The sequence below is a fragment of the Narcine bancroftii genome, chromosome 7 (assembly GCF_036971445.1).
Source record: "Narcine bancroftii isolate sNarBan1 chromosome 7, sNarBan1.hap1, whole genome shotgun sequence".
NCBI classification, from domain to species: Eukaryota; Metazoa; Chordata; class Chondrichthyes; order Torpediniformes; family Narcinidae; genus Narcine; species Narcine bancroftii.
The window spans coordinates 183,732,288-183,750,141 of NC_091475.1; the positions used below are offsets into that span (position 1 = coordinate 183,732,288).

A 17,854-nucleotide genomic window follows, 5' to 3' on the forward strand; every position below is an offset into this window, starting at 1 on the left:
GGAGGTTGCTGCCCGCCGAACTGTGAGGCGCGAAGATGCACGGTTTGAGGTGATATCAGCCCACTGGCGGTGGTCAATGTGGCAGGCTCCAAGAGATTTCTTTAGGCAGTCCTTGTACCTCTTCTTTGGTGTATCTCTGTCACGGTGGCCAGTGGAGAGCTCACCATATAACAGGATCTTGGGAAGGTGATGGTCCTCCATTCTGGAGACGTGACTTACCCAGCGCAGTTGGATCTTCAGCAGCGTGGATTCGATGCTGTCGGCCTCTGCCATCTCGAGTACTTCGATGTTGGAGATGAAGTCGCTCTAATGAATGTTGAGGATGGAGCGGAAACAACACTGGTGGAAGCGTTCTAGGAGTCGTAGGTGATGCCGGTAGAGGACCCATGATTCGGAGCCGAACAGGAGTGTGGGTATGACAACGGCTCTGTATACACTAATCTTTGTGAGGTTTTTCAGTTGGTTGTTTTTCCAGACTCTTGTGTAGTCTTCCAAAGGCGCTATTTGCCTTGGCGAGTCTGTTGTCTATCTCGTTGTCGATCCTTGCATCCGATGAAATGGTGCAGCCGAGATAGGTAAACTGGTTGAGCGTTTTGAGTTTTGTGTGCCCGATGGAGATGTGGGGGGGCTGGTAGTCATGGTGGGGAGCTGGCTGATGGAGGACCTCAGTTTTCTTCAGGCTGACTTCCAGGCCAAACATTACTCATTGTTATTTCAAGTTTTACTTAATAATGCTCGGTTCTATTTTATCCTGGCTAAATTATTTATCCCATTAAATTTAATCCTCTTCCAGTTTAGAGTTCTATCTTATATTTCTACTTGGCCATTTAAACTTTATTATTTAAAGCTAATGAAGCAAAGATCACTGCAGATGCTTTCACTTTCTCTTGGACCAGTTTCCAGAATCAGATCTGACACAGATGAGGACTAGATAGACATTATAACTATTTAACAAAAATCAGCTGCATGAGGAGCTCATTGAGCCACCTAGTATCAGTTGGATAAAAAAAGAATTGTCGTTGTTTCGGGCTGGAACCTGTCATCTAGACTCAATGAAAGGTTCTAGCCTGAAACATTGACATTTTTTCTCCTACAGATGGTGCTCAACCTGCTGAATTTCTCCAGCAAATTATATTATGATCTAGACACCAGCATCTCTAATCTCTCATGTGCTCCCATGTTACTCTCTTGAATGCATTTCACAAAGTTGACTCCTTTTCTTTTTACATGAGTGTTATTCCAGACAGTGTTAAGGAATTGAAATCCCTCAATGTCACCATGCTGCAGTTCCTGCATATTTCTAAAGCCTCTGGAATTTGTTCCTCTGTCGATGAAACCTCTACCACATTTAACAAATTTTACTAACTTTTTAACTCAATTGATCACTTCTTATTTATAGAGTCATGCATTGGGAAAGAACTATTTGCATAGATCACCAAGAATAGACAAATGTGCTTCCGTTTGTTTCCGTAAAATTGCTTCTTCTCCTCTTTGATCTCCTGAGTATACAAATGCCTACTTTATGAAGTCAGAGCTATTTTTATTGAGAACATCTTCCTCTTTACATTATCCACAATGATGGCAAAAGGGAAACAATCTTAGCAGTAAAATGCAAAAAGACAATAAAACAACATGACTTATGCTAAACTTTATGTACTTGTGTTTTGAAATAAATTTGAATTTGCACCCATTTCTGTTTCAATTATATTGCATTTCAGTGCATGTAATGGAAACAGCAGGGACAGAAATCCATCCTTTAATTTTTAAACTTATTAATGAGTCAAAGAGTGACATGGTGCATTTAGGAGAGTGCATTGACAAGGTTTGTATTTACTACCATTTGTATGAATATGAAAGATAATCTGATCAAAAGTGTCAAAAATCTGACACATCTTGATAGATGAAATATGAATTGTGGGTTTCTCCTTTCTGGGATTCTCTTGGTTCTGCGGCAATTGTATAGGGTACCAGTGAAGATGCACCTGGAGTATTGGGTGCAGTTCTGGTCTCCTTACTTGAGGAAAATAGATACTGTATGTTTCCCTTATCCGAAATTCCATTAATTGAAATGTTCCATTAACAACTTTTTTTGCTACACCGACATGATATCACAAGTTGAAAAAAATTTATCACCCAATTTTCCCATGTGGGGTCTGATGCTCTTGTGGGCACCATTTTGAATCCAACAGAGCTCTCGTGTACTGTACAAAGATATAGTTACAATTGGGAAAAAGGTCTGCAGATAGCACTATGGATGTCGGTGTAAAGAAAAGGAGGAAGAGTTTATGTTTGTCTATAGAACAGAAAGTCATGCTATTGGCAAAACCTGGTGTAAGTGAGTGGTGTCTTATAGAAGAGTATGGTGTTAGAACGAATACAATCTATGACCTGAAAAAACAGAATGATAAACTGTTGAAGTTCTATTCTAAAAGCATTGGAGAAGTTAATGAAAGATAGAAAAAAACTGCATAAAGGTCAAAGTGAAGATCTTGATGAAACATGGATGGAGTGGATCTGACAGTGCTCCAGTGAACACATGCCACTTATGAAACAAGCAAAGCTCTATCATGATCTGAAAATTGAAAGGAACTGTGAATGTTCAGGCTGATTGAATAAATTTAACAAAAGACACGGCAGTAAATATGATAAAGCATCTGCTGACCACTAAGCAGCAGAGAATTTCATTGACGAGTTTGCCAAGGTCATCACTGATTAAAAAATGACGCCAGTATAAGTCTACAATGCTGATGAAACATCACTCTTTTTGCATTATTGGCCAAGAATAACACTGGCTACAGCTGATTAGACAGCCCCAACAGGAATTAAGGGTGACAAGGACAGACTACCTGTGCTGGGATGTGTTAAAGCAGCAGGCATACATAAGTGTAAGCTTGCTGTGATAGGAAAAAGCTTGCGTTCTTGTTGTTTTGAAGGACTGATTTCTTACCAGTCCATAATTATGCAAACAGAAAGACATGGGTCACCAGGGATATCTTTTCTGATTGGTACGTCACAGACCATCAGTAATAGAAAAATTACCAAGACAGTTTTATTTTTAAGACAATATATTTATTAATAATAACTAATAATATAAGACGTTACATGTAGTTAACCCCAACTATGTGTGAATGTACCTATGTATGTGTGTGTGAATTACCCAAATCATTACAGCTTAGACACAATTAACTATATAACCATATAACAATTTACAGTACGGGAACAGGCCATTTCGGCCCTTCTAGTCTGTACCGATTTACGTGAAACTCCACTAGTTCCGCCTCCCCACTCCCTTGCCCATAACCCTCCAATCCATGAACTCATCTAACCTCCTCTTAAATGACAGAATTCACCCTGCCGCAGCTACCACTTCCAGAAGATTATTCCACTCAGTCACCACTCTCTGAGTGAAGAACCATCCTCTTTTATTACTCCTAAAGTTTTGACCCCTAACCCTTAACTTATGACCCATTGTTCCAATCTCCACTACCTTCAGGGGAAAGAGCCTATTCACATCTACTCTATCTATTCCTTTCATAATTTTAAATACCTCTATCAAATCCCCTCTCAACCTTCTATGCTCCAATGTATAAAGTCCCAGTCTATTCAATCTTTCTCCGTATTCAAGATACTGCAATCCAAGCAACATTTTCGTAAAACTTCTTTGCACCCTCTCAACCTTATTTATATCCTTTCTATAATTTGGAGACCAGAACTGCACATACTCCACATTTGGCCTCACCAATGCCTTAAACAGTCTCAACATCACCCTCCCCCCCCTCCCCCCCCAACTCCTCTATTCTATGCTATGATTTATAAAGGCCAACATACCAAAAGCCTTCTTCACCACCCTAGCTAGCTACATGGGAATCCACCTTCAAGGAACGCTGAACCGTTATTCCAAGATCCCTCTGTCCCTCATTCCTCAATGCCCTCCCCTTCACTGCATATGTCCTATTTTGGATATTCCTTCCAAAATAAAGCACCTCACACTTATCTACATTAAACTCCATATACCAGCTTTCAGCCCACCTTTCCAAACAGTCCATGAAAGCCCTCCTCACTATCCACAACTCCCCCTATTTTTGTATCATTCGCATGTTTACTCATCCAATTTTCCACCCCGTCATCCAAATCATTAATATAAACGACGAACAACCAAGGACCCAACACCGATCCCTGAGGCACACCGCTCGTCACTGGCCTCCATCTGGAAAGTCAAATCAAAGTTCAGTCTTAGAAATCCTGTGTTCAAACTCAGACTTTTAAACTGATGCTCGGAGTAATTATGAAGGAAGTGAGACTGAGTGTCAGACTTTCAAAAGCTCACAAATTCTTGTCGAGTTGCTTCCAGAGAAATGTCCTTTCATATGAATGATTGTCACACCTTCCCCTCTTCCTGGTGTAGGGGAAACAAAACATGTGACTTCTATGATGTTTCCAAAACCCAGACACGGGTCAGTCGAAATGACCATCAAAATGGTCACAATCCAATGCAGGGATTTTCCTGCTTCCTTTACCCAGATATAGGCCATATATATTCATATTCCTGAATAAACAACTATTGTTCTTTTGCTCTTTTAGATAAGAGCATCAACTTTGTTTATAGTTTACTTGCCGGTGCCACTCCATCTGTGAATGTTGTAAGAAATGTGAATGTTTGCAGCCTGAACCAACTCCCAAAGAGAAACAGAATCTTATAATATATCAAACATTTTGGGCTATTGGGTTGTGCTCACTGCAGGGAAGCTGGACTGGATAACAACTGCAAGATATTTTTAATTCCTCAGCAACTGTTCTGCTCATCCTCCAGCTGAAAATCTCATCAAAGATAATGTTCATGTCATGTACCTTCCCCCAAATGTGACTTCCTTAATTCAGCCATGTGACCCAGGTATCCTTAGGTCAATGAAGAGTGAATATAAAAACAACATGCTGTCAGCAATGAACAGAGGCTTGGTGGATTTCCAAAAGGAATTTACCATAAAGGATACGATTTATACTGCTGCTAATGTTTGGAATAAAGTGATTCAAGATGCAGTTGTACATGCCAGGCACCGTCTCTGGCCTGCAACTGTGTTCCTTGATGATGAGGAGGAAAATGGTGATTTTGAGGGATTCCATATGTCAGGTGAGAAAAAAAATGCTGTGTGACCTCCTTACATATGAAAAAATATATACGTTCAGAGTCTGTCAGTAAGCTGAACGAAGAGGATATTGAAGAAGTTTTTAACATCAATAATGAGGCTCCAGTTGTTCGTTCACTGACCGATGGTGAAATGGCTGAAATTGTTCTGCATCAAGATGAATGTGATGAATATGACTTAGTTGACACTGCAGAAAAAATGCCTTTCGACGACATGCTGAAAAGGTGTGAAGGACTCATTAAAGTACTAGAGCAGCGTGCATTCATAACAAAACAAGAAATCATGTCAATGTATAAAATCAAATGGAGACTTCTAAGAGAAAAACCATTGTTAATGAGGCAAATGACACTGGAGGAAACATTTGAAAAAGCCATTGAGGAGAATTTCTAGTGTTTGGTACTACATAAGCAGAGATCATGATAAAAATTATTATTTCATTGTTAAAAAAAAGTCTGCAATTGATTTTTGTTGTTGTTTAACCACTGATACAAATATTCTGCTGATGCTACTAAGCTGCTTAAAGGCATTGTTCTGTTAACCAAAAAAAATTCAATCAATGGAAACTGTCCAGTCCCAAGCTTTTTAAATATAGGGAAACATAATGCGCTGGCTTCGGAGGCTGTGCAGAGTAAGTTCATTAGACTGATTCCACTGTTGAAGATATATGCTGGAATTCAGAAGAGTGAGAAGGGATCTTTCAGAAACATCAACAATTATGAAAGGGATGGATAAGATAGAGGAAGGAAAGTTGTTTCCACTGGTAAATGAGAATAGAACTAGGGTACATAGCTTTAATATATGGGGGAATTAGATTTAGGATGGAGCAGAGAACTGTTTTTTCTCAGAGAGTCGGGAATCTGTGGAATTCTCTGCCCAAGGAAGCAGTAGGTGCCTGCCTCATTAAATGTATTTTCAACAGAATTAAATAGATTTTTGCATAGTAGAGGAATTAAAAGAGTTATGAAGAGAAGGCAGGTGAGTGTAGTTGATTCCACAGCCAGGTGAGCCATAATCTTACTGAATGGTGAAGCAGGCTTAACAGAGCAGATGGCCTATATCTGTTCCTATTTCTTATGGGATGTCTGGACAGAGCCATCACAGTCTCAGGATATGGGATAAGTCATCTCAGTCAGTGATGAAGAAAATTTATTTATTGTGAAGGTGGTGAACCTGTGGAATTTTGCTGCCACATAGGAGTGCAGTGTACAAATTCCTGAGAATATTTAAATAAATAATGTTCACAATGCCAAAGTCTCACAGCGATGTGGTCAGAGAGCAAGAAAATGGTGCTGAAGTAGATATTTAAATGTTACAAATAGTGAAATGAGGCATAGGTCTCAAAGCACTTTTGTTTCTCTGATCATGTGTTGTATTTTGATCAAATTTGTTAAATATGATTTTAGAATTTTTTTAATATTAATTAATTCTTGCCTTTTTCTTTTTGCTGTATTTTTCCTTATTGCATTCCCAGGGTTCTAAGGTAAATAACTCTGCTCATTGAATTTAAATTTATTTGGATTGTATTGTTTTTACAATTATAATATTAGAAAGGATAAAATATATATTGTTTAATAGTTTATCCAGTGCTATCTGAAATATTGAGCTATTTATGGAATATGTCCTTGATGCAGGTTTCAGAAATTAATAATTCATTATCTTCATGTGATTGCAAATTTAGAAACACCAAACTTGTGTGGAAAGAACAATGAAAAGCGAAACAAATATTGAACTTCAGTATGGATTTTTTCTTTGTTGACTTGAACAGCAATGAAACTATGAAAACTCATGAAACTCAGAATAAACATTTTGTTGACATTCAAAATTCATTAATTGTCATGTAATAAAACATAAGTGTAATATTACATGAAATTGCAATTATTCTGCCGTAATTCAGACAAATATTCAGCATCGGCAGAAATTGCTCGATCCCCTTACAGTCAGAGAAAGAAAAGCAAAAGAGTGTCATTTCAGGGGTACTGCCCATGAATTCACTGCCAACACTCCTATAATCTCTACGGCCATACTGACTTCATTCCAAACCATCAGCAATCCGAGCTCCAGATCCAAACCTCCTATATCTTTTACCTGTTCAGAATGTCTCGAGCTGGTCCGCAGCCTGGTGTGAGTCCTTTGACTACATGGATTTCCTCAACTAGTCGCCAACAGTCCTTTGCCTGTGTGTTTTCAGCAACAAAGCCCCTCACTGCTCCACTGCCATGGTCACTGTCCCATAGGTTCTTCTCCCCTGCTTTTCCATCTAAAACTGGGCGTGTTTTCCCTGTTTTCTTGTGTGCCCTGAGCCAGTCTTCTGCTTCCCCAAAGTGTGCAACCTCTCAAGCAAAAGCACCACCATCTTGGGCCCTGATCCTGTTGTCACATGGGATCCAAGGTCAGCTGGCCAATTCAAACTGGCTAGTAGAAGGAATCAGAGAGTGGACTGTTGCTTTTCTGGTTGGACGACTGTGCTGAGTAGAGTTGCATAGGGGTCAGCGGTAGATTCACTGCTGTTTGTTATCTATATTCACTATTTGGATGTCAATGAATTTTACTTTGCATATGACACCAAAATTGGTGGTGTAGTAGTCAGTGAAGAAGGATATCTAAGTTTATAACAAGATTTAGATCAGTTAGGAAAGTGAGCCAAGAAGTGGAAATGAAACTTCTGACAAACGTGAGATGTCGCACTCTTGAAAGTCAAACCAGGTTAGGACTTGCACAATAAATGACAGAGCCTTGGAGAGTGTTGTAAATGAGAGAAACGTAGGAATACTGATGCACAGTTCTTTTAAAGTGGTGAGTCATATGGATAGGATAATGAAGAAGGTATTTGGCATGCTTGCCTTCATTGAGCAGTGTATTGAGTACAAAAATTGTGATCATCTGATGCAGAAATAGGAGTTTGTGAGACCACACTTGGAGTACAGGGTGCATTTCCGGTCGCCAAGCTATGGGAAAGGTATCAATATTGGAAGGGTGCAAAGGAGATTCACCAAGATGTTGCAGGGACAAGAAAGCTTGAGTTATGGGGAGTGGTTGAATAGGCGAGGACTTTATTCTATGAAGCATAGAAAACTGATGGGTGATGAAGGAAGGGTATGGGTACATTGAATGCCCACAGTTTTTCCCAGTGTAAATGGTTCTAAACCTTAAACATAGGTTGAAGGTGAGAGGGGCCTGAGAAGCAACATTTTCATCCAGAGGTAGACTGTATCAGGAGTGAGCTGCCAGAGGAAGCTGAGGAAGCAGGTACAATTACAATATTCACAAGATATTTGAATAGAGATGGACAGGAGGGTTTAGAAGGATATGGACTAAATTAGTCATGTTAATCTATGATTTTATTATATCACTATTCCTTCATTGTCAATTAGTCTGAATCCTGGAACTCTCAACCCAACATCATTGTGGACTATCTCATTAGAAGGACTTCTGCAATTAAGAAAGTTGCTTTACAATCATTAACTCAGGCATAATATGGATGGGCAACAAATTCTGCCTTGCTTGAAACATCGTCCTTGTCCTTAAAATATCTCTTAAACAAATGATATTTTGCTGTGTATAGTCAGAATGTGCTGTAAAATTTAGCTTGCGTAATGAATGGTGATTAAAGTGTTACATAAATGAAAAGAAACACTGATTGTTCTATGAAGTAGTGAGTAGATAGATTAAATTGTTATAGCTTGCAGAAGCTGGCATATTTCAAACAATTATTGGCAGTTTCAATCATTGTCTTACACATAGTAAGTTTGTTTATTTTCAGAAAAATCATAAACCATAAATCATAAATCAAAAATCATTGGAACTTGAATATCTTTTGATATGCCTCACATGTTTTTTTAAAAGGACCTAAGATTAGTATCTTCATGTTTGTGAAGATACCCTAAACAGGCATTTATATCTAAATGAAATCTTAGTAACCAAGTAGAATAAATATCCAAATTGCATTTGAAGCTTCCAGCACATGTAATTTTGTAATATACCGCTTTTCTATTTCCTTTGTTCATTATCTTAATGCACAGACTTTTTTTAATCAACATTTCTGTCCCCACTTTTCCTGTCTTTTTGCTTAAAAACTGCTTTCTTCAAAAGACCAACACAATGGACAGAGCCCCTGTGGACAATGGGAGACTTCACAGCCCGGGTAAATCACTTGTAAGTTAAACATTATACATGCTGTATGTATCTTGCTAAAAATAATGTGGTAATTGAACTTCACTCTCATGATTTTTATGACTGTGTCAGAAGTGTTGATTGTATTAGCAGTGGGTTGCTTATTTTATAAATTGATTATTCAATGTTACTAGCTTAAGACATTATTTTCTTATGTTAATTTTCAATTCTTTGTAAATGATAGCATTTAACTAGGAAAGATTTTATATTAAAGTAACATGGATAATCTTTTTTTTGAAAGATTGAACTGGAAAACATTGAGGCAACACAAGGCATGTCAACAGAGACAGCAGTAACATTTTTAAGTAGGCTCATGGCCATGGTTGATGTGCTGGTTTTCTCAAGCTCACTCAATTTCAGTGAGATCGAAGCTGAAAAGAATATGTCATCTGGAGGCTTAATGCGTCAGTGTCTGAGGCTTGGTGAGTTTGTATTTGTGTATGAATGCAATTAATATTTCAATATTTCAATTAAATAATTGTAATTATTCAAACAATGTTTACTGACATAAGTTACAAGAGTACAAACATTCCAAATGCTAAATTCAAAATTATTAGAAATTTGGAATTAAACTAAAATGCTGCAAACACTCAGCATGACAGGCAACAACTATGAAGACTTCAGCGTGAAAGTGAAGTGTTAAAATTTCAGTACATACTAAATTTCACAAATCATGAATATTATTATCCATCTCATAGATTTGTGCATATAGGTAACAGATCAGAGCAGATGGTTCCTGTAAGCATGTTATGTCATGATCAAATAATTGGGTCATGATCAAGTAATTGTGTCATGATCAAAATGTTTCAAAGATAGGATGAATGACTTTAATGTCAGTAAAAGTTAAAATGTTCCAGTGTACAAGGGTGGAGGAACATATTTCTCAAGATGAAATTTCTATAGCTATCTCCTCTTTGAAGTCTGGTAAATCTCCAGGACCAGATGGATTTCCTGCAGAATTTTATAAATCTTTCCTAAATGGCTTTTTGCCTCATCTAAGCTCTGTGCTTGAAGATTTGTTGAAGGAAGGTATAATTCCCTCATCTTTTTATGAGACTAGTATTTCTCATTTTGACAAAAGGTAAAGAAGCAAAAGAATGTGCTTCTTATAGACCAATTTCATAACTAAACGTTGATATGAAGATTTTATCTAAAGCGTTAGTGTATAAATTAGAAAATATTCTACCAACAATTACTTACTGTGACCAAACAGGTTTTATTAAAAACCATTATTCTTATTAAAACATATACTGAGTATTGAATACATTATATTTGTCCTCTACCCAATGTGTTTTTTCACTCGCGTTTGACCGAGTGGAATGGAAATATTTATTTGCTTATATTAAAGAAATTTAATTTTGGTATTGATTTTATTAAATGGATTTAAATATTATACTTATGTCCTATGGCTTTAATCCATTCTAATCTACAACATTATAAAATGTTTAGGCTATTTAGGGGAACACGACAAGGATGTCCATTAAGTCCTTTACTGGTTGATTTAATTCTAGAACCAATAACAGTAGCTCTTCGACAATGTTGAGAATTTAAAGGATTAATCAGAATTGAAATTGAACATAAAGTATCTCTCTCAGTCTATGTGGATGATTTATTGCGTTTTATTTCAAATCCCAAATATATTAACTATGTTCGCTCAGTTCGGACAATTTTTGGGATATAAAATAAATTTAGACTTTTGCCATTAAAAGGATCTCTTTCTATGTATTCTAAATGTCCATTTTAAAATAGTGAAAGACCAATTTCAATATTTAGGAATCACTATCACAAAAATTTTTAAGAAACCTATGAAATAAAATTTTAAGCATTATTAATCAGATTGAAATATTATTATCGGGATAGTCACCACTTTCAATTACAATGATTGGATATATTAATTTGATTAAAATGAACATTCTACCTGTTTTTGTATCTTTTTCATTAGATACAGTCATTTTTATTCATATATATGGCAGGGAAAACAACCACGTAGAGGTAGAGCCCATCTTCAGAAATCTATTAAGAATGTGGGAATGTCGCTTCCAAATTTTCAATTTTACTATTGGGAGATTAATATATGCAGTTTACTTTTATTATTAAAATTTGATAAATTAGTAAGTCGCCCTTCTTGGGCATCAATGGAATTGAACTTTTCTAAGAAATCATCTATGTTGGCAATTTTAGGTTCCACTTTACCCTTTTCATTTTCTAAATTGACACATAATCTGATAATGAGAATTAGATTGAGAATGTGGGCTCAATTTAGAAAATATTTTGATTATAATAATTTTTCTCTAGATAGATCTATTATAGATAACCAGTTATTCCCACCTTCAGTATTAGATGAAGTCTTCAAGGAATGATACAGATTTGGTATTAAAAATTTTAAAGATTTATTTATTCAAAATAACTTTACTTCTTTTGAGCAATTGTCAGTTAAATTTAAGATAATAGATTTTTTAAGATATTTGCATGTTAGGAAATTTGTTCAGTGTAAATTGAATGCTTTTCCTAGAATTGCAGACTCAAATATTCTTAATATACTTTTTGATCTACAATTTGTTCATAGTGGATTGATATCACGTATTTATATTGATTTATTGGATTTAAGACGAGCTCCAATGGATAAAATTAAAAATGATTGGGAGCATGATCTTAATATATATTTTTTAGATGAGGATTGGTATTCCACTCTTAGTTTGATCAATGATTCATCATTTTGTGCAGTGCACTCTTTGGTACAATTTATGGTGATCTACAGAATATACATGTCTAAACTTAAATTATCTCATTTCTATGCGGAAGTTTTTCCATTTTGTGAAAAGTGTAAAATTTTTGAAGCCTCATTGATTCATATGTTTTGGGAATGCCCTAAATTAGGAGGATATTGGCAGACATTTTTCAGTCTTTTTTTAATCAATGATTTTTAACATTAAATTAGATCCATGCCCTTTAATTACCCTACTTGGTTTTTCGCGTGAATCGGATAAACTTTTATCAGCAATTAAAGAAAAAGTTTTAGTTTTTAGCATGTTGATAGCCAGATGAGCAGTTTTAATGAAATGGAAAGATGAACTTTCACTGACTCATGCACAGTAATATGTAATGACCTATTTAAGTTTAGAGAAAATTAGGTATAATATTAAAGGTAAAAAGTTTCAGCTTGAATAGGTATAGGGCCCATTTATAGAATACTGTTATAATTGGCAGTTTTAGGTGATATGAATGGTCTAGTGCTGGTCCGTCTGTTGTCTGGAAGTTGCGACTTGATCGACCTTTGAATTTTTATTGTAACCTTGATTAGAGGGAGGAGTTTAATTAGTATTAATTTTATTTTATTTCTTTTTGATAAGTGGATTTGTGGGGTTTAATTATGATTATCCAAGATTATATCTTTTTTTGACACTATTTTAAGGTATAATGAGGTTTGTTACAAAATTGTTTAACTGATTTTTATGTATAATAATTTTAACAAATAGTCACATTTAACAATTAGAGATGAAATTTAAAATGTGTAGTATTGTGCATTTATTTTAATGATATGCTATGTATATGTTATCAGATTGATTTGCTATATTAATAACTTGTTTATGGATTATTATGTTAAACTCAATAAACATATTTTTAAAAGAAAAAAAAAGTAAAATTTTCCAATTTGCATCGAAAAAAATAACCAAAATGGATTGTTGGCCTTTTGGTCTAAAAGTCTGGAGTCCAAGGGATTAAATGCTATACAGCCCTTTGCTACCACCTGAAGAATTCTCAGTGGTTTTGGCACTATATCTTCAGAAAGATATACCGTATTAGTTTTCAAGAGAATGTAACATATATGTATCAAACATATCTGGATATTTGGAGTTTATTTAGAGGGGAGATAACGCACTGTAGTTGGGTACACTGTAGAACTCAAAGGATTTAGATGGGATTTGTTTTCAGCTTTCAAGAGACAGCAACTATATATATTTTTATTTGGAGCGTCTCGGATTCAAGTAATGCTTCTAAAATGAAAGCCAAGCTTTCAGGAATGAAGTTAGGAACCACTTACTATCAGTTATTGATTGACTTTTAGAACTCTCTTCCACAGTATCCTTCCCAAAATCTCTAACATTGCCATCTGTCATAGGGAGATGCTGAACACATTTCTCTTCCTTCCTCTGAATAGCTCCCATTCTTCTTAATAACTAGAACAGGATACAATAATCAGATTATGATTTGATCAGACAGAGCTCAGTACAGTACAATTGTGTCTTCCTCTAACCTCTGTTTCATTTGTTTGCTATGTTTCAATGCTCTTTTACTGCACTGCATCACTAGATGTATTGAAATAGAATTAGCCCAGAGATGTGTGACCATGGCTATTTCACAAAGTGCCCAGAGTCAACAGTTTATTTCTTATATTTCTATACATTAAGATACTACAGACATTCTATAAATATATTTCCCTTAAGAAGAGAATTAGTGTTAGGCAAACTAATGGGACTGATGGCCCATGGTGCAAATGACACAGATCCAAGGATACTAAAAGACCCAGGTGGCTACTTCATTAATTATAATCTAACAAAAATTCTTAGATTTCTAAGAAATACCATAGGATGAGAAAACTGCTAAATTGACACCCTTATTTAAAGGGAGGGAGTTAAACAATGGGTAATCACCATGTGCCTAATTTCATTTCCAAAGGTACAGCCCTTCTCATGCATCCAGAACCATACAATATGGTCTTAGAATTAAGATTGAGACAAAACTTTGAGATGCTTTAGAACTCATTGGCACAGAGATCTGTGTGATTGAAGGTGAAATATACAGATTCTGATCAGTTAAGGAATTGAGGGCTATGGGCAAATAATAACTCTATTGAATGGGGGAGTAGGCTTGAAATACTGCAGAGACAACTTCTGTGGCTGCTTTTAGACTTGAAAATTGACTGGATTCCATTCTAGATGCCATTGTTCAACCCCAATTCCTGGTTCAGTTCATTCTGTGATTTCTCATCTGTCTTTTCAATACCTCTTCTATTTGTCCAGATGGCCATGAGCACAAATTGTTACTGTTAAAAAGTAATATTAAAATTAAAATTCCTATTACTAATGGTCAGTAATGGACCACTTACTGAGATATAGGGCAACAGGGTTGAATTTCAGAGAGGAAAAGTGAAAAATTCGGAGAAAACAAAGGGAGTGTGTGTGATGAATTATAGGCCAAGACACAATTGCTTTCAATGCTACGAGAATGAAATTAATGGATGCTGATTACAGCTGGCCTATTGAGAGGAGAATACATAAAGGAAGATGCTTTCCAATGACTATCTGGCTGTTCAATTTCCCCCCCCCGTTGCACTAATGGGTCTGCTCTGACACTGCCAAAAAGGGTAGTCTGCCCTATTGTAATGCCACTTTTTTTTCTTGCATCAGGGTAACTGAATATTTATTATCTATCTTTTATTGTTCAGCATTCTTAATGACCGTGTGCAAGAACTGTGTCCAGTTGATAGACTTCATGTCTGCACTGGAGTTGTGCATAGATTGATCTTGGATTATTTGTGATGCTGTTAACTCATTTCGTGAGTTGATCACATTGCAATTTAATAGTATAAAGAAAGACGGGAATTGTGTGACGAACAGGCAGAGGAGTGGCAGAAAGGTAGTACATGAGTCCCTGTGGCATCTCCCTCCAAAATAAGCAGACTGCTGTGGCATACTAGACCAGCAGCAGTAGAAATCCACCAAGACAAAGGTATCTTCAAAACACTGGACACGATGAAATAACCACATAAGGCATTTTTTGAGTGAATCAAACAGATTTACTCTTCAAAATCCACGCAAACCTTTAAAACCCAGAATCACGTACCCAGTACGCGCTGACGTCATCATGCACTGATGTTACATAGCTGGTTGGATACCCTCTGGGAGTTGTAGTGCCGCCATAGCACTACTACAAATAACTATTAATAACATAACACTTCTTTCTTAACTCTAAACTTTTTTTATTTTATTTAATCAACATATATAAGATCATAATAAATAAAATTGATAAGTAACCATTATATAATATTAACAAATATATGCTGAAGATATATAGAAAGAAATATTTAAAAATATATAAAAAACTAAAGCTAAAACTAACTAATAGCTAGTAACTAAAAACCCCTCCTAACCCAACCACCCCCCCAAAACAGCTAATCCCATAATTAAAATACACAATATCACTACATAATAATGGATTCGGATTGCATCAGATGACAGTCAAGGAACCTAAATAACATAAAATTATTATTCATTCAGGGAAAACTTCACTGGACAGGAGAATTTTAAAAAAATAATTTTAAGTAAATTATAACTTTAGCCTCAGAATTGTAGCTTATGGGCTCCAAATTTGCAGGAATAAAAATTATATACCCTTCAAGTTGAAAGTGATTTTCTTCTAAAGGAATACAACTTTTAATCTCAGTATGCCATCTATCTAATGTTAATGAAACATCAGATTTCCATGTTACAGTGATACATTTCATTGTTATTACTAAAGCTAACTTTACAAATTTTAATTGAGAATCTGACAACAATAATTTAGGAGTAACATTTTCAAAATTACAAAAGCAACAACAAGAATTCAGGATTTAACGGAAAAATCACTCCAGTAATTTGTTGCAAAAATTTACTAACAGACACCCAAAAAGAATGAACCTTCAAACAAGACCATGTAGAATGAAAAAAGTTCCAATTTCTGTTCCACATTTAAAACATTGATTAGATAAATTTGATCTCCATCTATTCAGTTTCTGAGATGTAATGTACAATTGATGTAGAAAATTATAGTGAAGTAATCTATGTCTTACATTAATACCATGAGACATAACTGCCAATACTGCTGATCTGTTATTGTATCTAAATCTTGTTCCCACCTTTCTTTTGAATTAAACAAACCTACTTTAGGTTCTTGTTCTTCTAATAAAATGTACACATTGAAATAATATTTTTAGTCATTCCATCAACTATAATTTGCTCCAAATTTGAAAGATCTTTCAAAACCATTTCTAATCCTAATTTCTCTCTCAAATAAGATCTCAACTGAAAATAACAAAATAGCGTATTACGAGGAATATTAATTAATTGGTCTAAAGACACCAATCTACTGTTATCATAACATTCCATATATTTTTTAAAATATTTTGAAAAAAATTAATAAAGGATTCATTAATGGTGTTTTTAACAAAATAACATTTCCATCAATTTCTAATTTAACTTTATTCCAAACACTAAGCAAATGTTTTAAAATTGGGGCATTTTTTATAGATTTTGATTCCCATTTATAAATAGACTCTTCTGGTATACTTTCTCCTATCTTATTTAATTCAATGCCCACCCAGGATGATTTAGTTTTAACAAACATAAAAGCTAAAAAATGTAATTGTGCTGCCTTACAATAATTTTTTTAATTAGGCAGTTGTAAACCCCCTTGTTCATATTTCTATGTTAACTTTTCTAATGACTTCCTTGCCATTTACCCTTTCTAAAGAAATTTCCTAACTTGTTTATTTAAATCTTGAAAAACATTTTGGGGTATAGTTTGAAATAAAAAATGAATTCTTGGAAGAAAATTCATTTTAATACAGTTAACTTTTCCAATTAATGTAATACATAAATTTACCCATGTCTCTAAATCTTCATCTATCATTTTAAATATTGGAAAGATTATATAAAATTTTCAAATTATTATCAATACGTATACCTAAATATTTAATCTTATCTGTCCATTTAAATTGAATTTTTTGCCAACATTGTGATTAATCTCCTTTTACCTAAAACTTTATGTGATTCTTCCCATAATTCATAATATTTCTGCTCAGACTGTAATATCATTTTCTCTGTTCTGTATGTTAACATTGGATTATATTGTAAATTTTTATTGACTAAACTTCCATATTTATCCTCAGATGAAGATTTTTTTAATTTCCTTTTCCAATTATCTATATCCTTCATATATTCATTTTTTTGTAGAATATCTTATAATTTGTCCTCTTAAATAAGATTTAATTGCTTCCCAAATTATAAACATGTCTTCTGTTGCATGCAAATTAATATCACATAATAGTTGTATATGTTGTCTTATAAAAAAAACAAAAATCTGGCCTTTTCAATGATAAAGAATTTAATCTCCACCTATAAACTCTGTTGTTTTTCAGTAAATTCCAATTCAATCAACAGTGGAGAATGATCAGATAATATTCTTGTTTTATAATCAACATTCACAAATCATTATTGATTTTGAGCAGAAAACAAACAAAAAAAATAAATTCTAGAACCTTCTAGAGTAAAAAGAATAATCCCTGTCTTTGGGATGGATCCTGCTCCATATTCAATTAGATTAAAATCTTTTAATTAAAGATAACAATGTTTTTTGCTGCCTTTGATTTAATTAAAGTTCTTAATGATGATCTTATCCAGTATTGGTTCAAAACAAAAATTAAAATCACCACCTACTAAAATATTTTCAGATACATATACTAAATTTAGAAAATTATCTTGTATAAATTTTTGATCATCTGT

General features: G+C 34.8%; 1 protein-coding gene across 26 annotated transcripts in view; it reads left to right on the forward strand.

Moving 5' to 3' along the window:
* The window catches only part of nbeaa (neurobeachin a), a 1,045,297-nt gene that overhangs the window by 525,106 nt on the left and 502,337 nt on the right, over positions 1–17,854 (forward strand). For 21 of the 26 annotated variants that reach the window (XM_069891655.1, XM_069891654.1, XM_069891651.1 and 18 more), the window contains 2 exons: positions 9,234–9,296; positions 9,556–9,736. In XM_069891655.1, the coding sequence (XP_069747756.1) occupies positions 9,234–9,296; positions 9,556–9,736 (244 nt within the window). The remainder of the gene's footprint in view (positions 1–9,233; positions 9,297–9,555; positions 9,737–17,854) is intronic. The other 5 variants (XM_069891665.1, XM_069891676.1, XM_069891677.1 and 2 more) reach the window with 1 other exon arrangement.